Raw genomic sequence first — 4,490 nt, 5'->3', positions numbered from 1 at the left:
TCACGGGAAGGACTTCCGACTCAAGCGTTGTAACAATCCAGGGAAACTCTGGGGGGCGCCAAATGACACGTAGACGATGTTTCCAGGCCCCTCTGGTACATTACCTTACCGAATACAAGATCCATTCCCGATAACCTTAGCTATAAGAGCCATTCTGCCTCTAAATCTGAGACTGTTCAGGAGATAGACAGAGCATCACCTCGATGTATTCTCAATATTACATCGAGTTTCTCAAATAATAGACTATAGCTTACTAAGAGATCTACAGGCAGCACATCGGGAGACTAATCATCACAATATTAGGCTAATACCACAATCTTTGATAACAGCAAAAACAATGTAATTGGAGCCTGTCCAACATATACCTTTGACTATAGGATAGTTCTAAAATATAGAATAATATAAAATAATCCTGATTATAATACAACTCCAAACCTGCGGTAAAATAGGTAATATTTCACCAGGAGGGTTTTAAATGAGCACAATTACACATCATTATTCCACGCTTGAAAATAAAAAATGACTAAGAAAAAAATAAGTATTCGTCAGGCATAATTTCTTATCCTTCTAAGTCTAACTCGGTAGGCCTACTGAAGTAATGGAGATAATATAGGCTGCCTTAAAAGGTAAATTCGCAGTTGAAACAATAACAAAGCGACTCCCTGCCACGGTTTGGGTAAAAAGCAGAAGGATGGGGCTGGAGAAATGTAACCACTCTCAAATTCAGACAGAGCTATGGGTGCAAGGACTTACCATCCATGATATAAAAATTGTAGTTTTAACCATGTTTTTTAGGCTATACAGTGTTTGTTTAAATGTAATTTGTTTACAAACATTGGAGTAAAACAAGCATATTTTGTGTTCTGATGGGGTACGACAGTTGAACTAAGCTCATGAGGCATTTAGTTATAGTCTTCAAGAATCAATATAATTTATTTCTAAGTCCAAAAATGGATGTAGCAACTGCAGATTGCCCCTTTAAAGAAAATGCTAACATCACTAGCATATGGCACATGTTATAACTTCCTATTGTATCGGCATTGTTTAAAATTTAGTGTAATGATGATCTCAAAATGTGTTTTTATTACAGTGAAGAGTGTAAAACAAACATGACAAAAATGCTTAGGACAAATTCACATGATAATAAAAGTGAAATTCGAATCACACTTATCACTATATTATCTCGCATTTAAATGCTGTTAAATGGATTTCACAAAATAACTTTCAGTAATAATGTATCATTCGAGAATGCCTCAGTAAAATTATCGATGGAGAAAGTGAGAATAAAAGAGAAAGACAAACAGACTGAGGGACAAAGAGAACAGAAGGGAGAAACAATAGAGAATCAAAGCATAATGATATTCCTAAATGAAGAGGGAAATGTTGCCGCGCTCATTTTATTAATCAGACTGTCAATTTCACCCCAGAGGCCAAACCCAAGAGCAATCTTAAGCAGACGCAGATCAACCCAGGGACACGCGCTCCACTCCTCACTTCTCCTCTTCCTCTCCACTTGGATATATATTCGTCTGACCGCAGGCCGCCTCCATCATCAACTGACAGCCCTCTCGTATTTATTTGCTTATAAACCTGTTACAATAAATGATCATTCGAGCAGCGTCACGCGCACCTTAACGACGAGCAGCAACCACTTTTTGATGAATTACATTTTGGGCTAGAAAGGATGCACGGGTCATTTTGAACAGTCATTCGTTGCTCGCATTGGCATTCCTCAATTTTTTTTTGCGTCTCGCTCATAAAAAGGTGTTATATTATTTAGAGACAGTTGCTGAGCTGAATGCGGATTAGCTCCGCCACAACTCATCGGAGCACCAGCCCTGGAAATTGTGTTTCTTTCTACAAGGCTTAATGATGGAGAGGATAAGAAAAGAGATGATTCTGATGGAGAGAGGTCTGCACAGTCCCGTGTCTGGGAAAAGGCTCTCGAACCTGTCAGACTCCGCTGGAAATTCAGTGTTGGAGGCCCTCGAAAATTCTCAGCACAGTGGCCGACTAAGCCCGAGAATAACTTCCGCCTCGCTTCATGGAAGTCTCGGGGATATTCCAACCAAAGGCAAGTTCGAAATCGACAGTCTGTTCGGTACCCACCACAACAGCGAGAATACTTCCTCGGCGGAGATTTCATCCTCAGAAAGCAGAAAGAAAATTCACTTATACCCAGAAGTTTCTCAAGACTCAGATATGAACAGTGACGTGGAGGTGGGATGCCCATCGCATCGCTCCCCGAGCCAACACAAGGAAAACAACAACAACAAAGGTAACGTTCACTCTGAATTAAGATTTACTGACGAAATAAAACATTTCAGAGAAATGTATATTCTATGATATCTTAAAACCGAAAAGGGATTAGAATAAACAGATAATCGTAATAATAATAATAATAGCAACAGCAATAATAATGTAGGCTTATACAACAGCTAATAATAGCTAATAATTGTATCTTTCATTTTCAAATATTTCACCGCTATTGCTACAAATAAAATTGCTTGTTAATTTGTCATTTATCTTATAGGCATCATCTCATGTGATAACATATTACATCAATAAATGTATAATAGCCAACATACATAATACAACTGCTTATATAACCTAGATGAAAATATCAAATCATCTTTGCATATTTCTTTCCTAAAGGGTTTTCTGACAATAATTCTGGAGGCTCCAACACAAGTTCATCCTCCCTTTCCAATCATAACGGCAATGGAATGAGCTCGAACATGTCAAATGCCGAGACTAGAAGATACCGGACTGCATTCACCAGAGAACAAATAGGAAGACTGGAGAAAGAGTTTTACAGGGAAAATTATGTCTCAAGACCCAGAAGATGTGAACTGGCCGCATCATTGAATCTACCTGAAACTACAATAAAGGTATGTTCTCTTATATGCTTATATTAATGTACATATTTGTGCGTAATATATACATTAAAATAATAATTTATCACAAATAGTTAGGACTATAGACTAGGCTACAATTATACTCAGATGTACACTATATTCAGATACACACGCTGATCAACATGAATGTATCGAAACACACACACACATACACACATACACACACACACACACACACACACACACAATAAATGTATAAACTAATCTGTTTGGTAATTCACAATGTGACCAGGTGGCCTACTCGAATATAGTCTGAAATGAATCTATGAATCTGAAAAATCACTGTCAGAGGCACTTCTTTGGAATTAATTTCTTCAACTTGCTGATTTGTTTAGAGGTCCCTAAAAATAACCATTCACAAAAAAGTGTACATTGGCCTATACGTTTAAAACTCGTAATTCTATCAAACGCACATTAGCTATGTTTACACAGTCTCTTTGTTATACTACACGCGAATATTCTGAACACTGGGAGAATGCATGGGGAGTCGACCCGGTATTTTGTAATGCGTAAATACTATGTTACCAGGCGGGTTGGATAGAATAGGGTCCTATTAAACATGAATGATAATTCTCTGTCTGTAGGTATGGTTCCAGAACAGGCGGATGAAGGATAAGAGGCAACGTTTGGCGATGTCTTGGCCCCATCCAGCAGATCCAAGCTTTTACACCTACATGATGACGCACGCGGCAGCCACCGGAAGTCTACCATACCCTTTCCATTCCCACATGCCTCTGCACTATTACCCGCACGTTGGTGTCACAGCAGCTGCCGCTGCTGCAGCTGCGTCTGGTGCTGCATCGTCACCTTTCGCTACCTCCATTCGCCCTCTCGATACTTTCCGTGCACTCTCCCATCCTTACTCACGACCAGAGCTTCTCTGTGGCTTCAGGCACCCAGGACTTTATCAGTCACCCGCAGGCCTCAATAGCTCTGCGGCAGCATCAGCAGCAGCGGCAGCAGCAGCATGTGCAGCCGCGGTCAGCGCGCCATCAGCCACTGGCCCATGCTCGTGCCTCAGTTGTCACAGCAGCCAAGCGGCCAGCGCGCTAGGCTCCAGAAGTACCAACTCTGACTTCACCTGCACAGCATCTGGGCAAAGATCCGAGAGTGGATTTTTGCCGTATTCTGCAGCTGTCCTGAGCAAAACCTCGGTTCCATCACCAGATCAGAGAGAGGAATCTTCACTAAACAGATAACTTCTAAAACAAGTTCAGTTGCTCATGTTTTCTGCTCTGTCGTTAGTTTATACATCCATCTATGACTCCAATATTTGGGGGACAAATAATGGTAATTCCAAAACAATTAGGCTAACATAATTAGCAAATACATAAATATTTGTTTTTACAGTAAACTAGGCACTAGGCTATTCGAAAAAAAAAATACAAAAATGTTGAATTCAACAGAAATATCATGTTAGACGTCTTAAACTGCCAAAAGTGTGACCATTGGTAAGAGCTACATTTACAATAATTGAAAGGACTATTTTGTTAGTGCAGCAGTGATGAAGCTTTATTTTTCTTCATTCACACCTGGATTCATGTGCCTTAAAACCTAGACATAACTATCTAA

At 39.8% G+C, this 4,490-nt stretch overlaps 1 protein-coding gene across 1 annotated transcript; it reads left to right on the top strand.

The window, feature by feature from the left end:
- Window positions 1-1,869: 1,869 nt before the first annotated feature.
- evx2 (even-skipped homeobox 2) lies at window positions 1,870-4,117 on the top strand (the record flags this gene model as incomplete). Its single annotated transcript, XM_084179430.1, has 3 exons — window positions 1,870-2,278; window positions 2,656-2,891; window positions 3,503-4,117. The coding sequence occupies 3 exons, from the start codon at window positions 1,870-1,872 to the stop codon at window positions 4,115-4,117; spliced, it is 1,260 nt and encodes a 419-aa protein (XP_084035556.1).
- Window positions 4,118-4,490: the final 373 nt, after the last annotated feature.

Source organism: Coregonus lavaretus (genome assembly GCF_964263955.1).
Source record: "Coregonus lavaretus genome assembly, chromosome: 16".
Lineage (NCBI taxonomy): Eukaryota > Metazoa > Chordata > Actinopteri > Salmoniformes > Salmonidae > Coregonus > Coregonus lavaretus.
The sequence above is the reverse complement of the archived record's forward strand: the minus strand, read 5'-3'. Positions and strand labels throughout refer to the sequence as shown.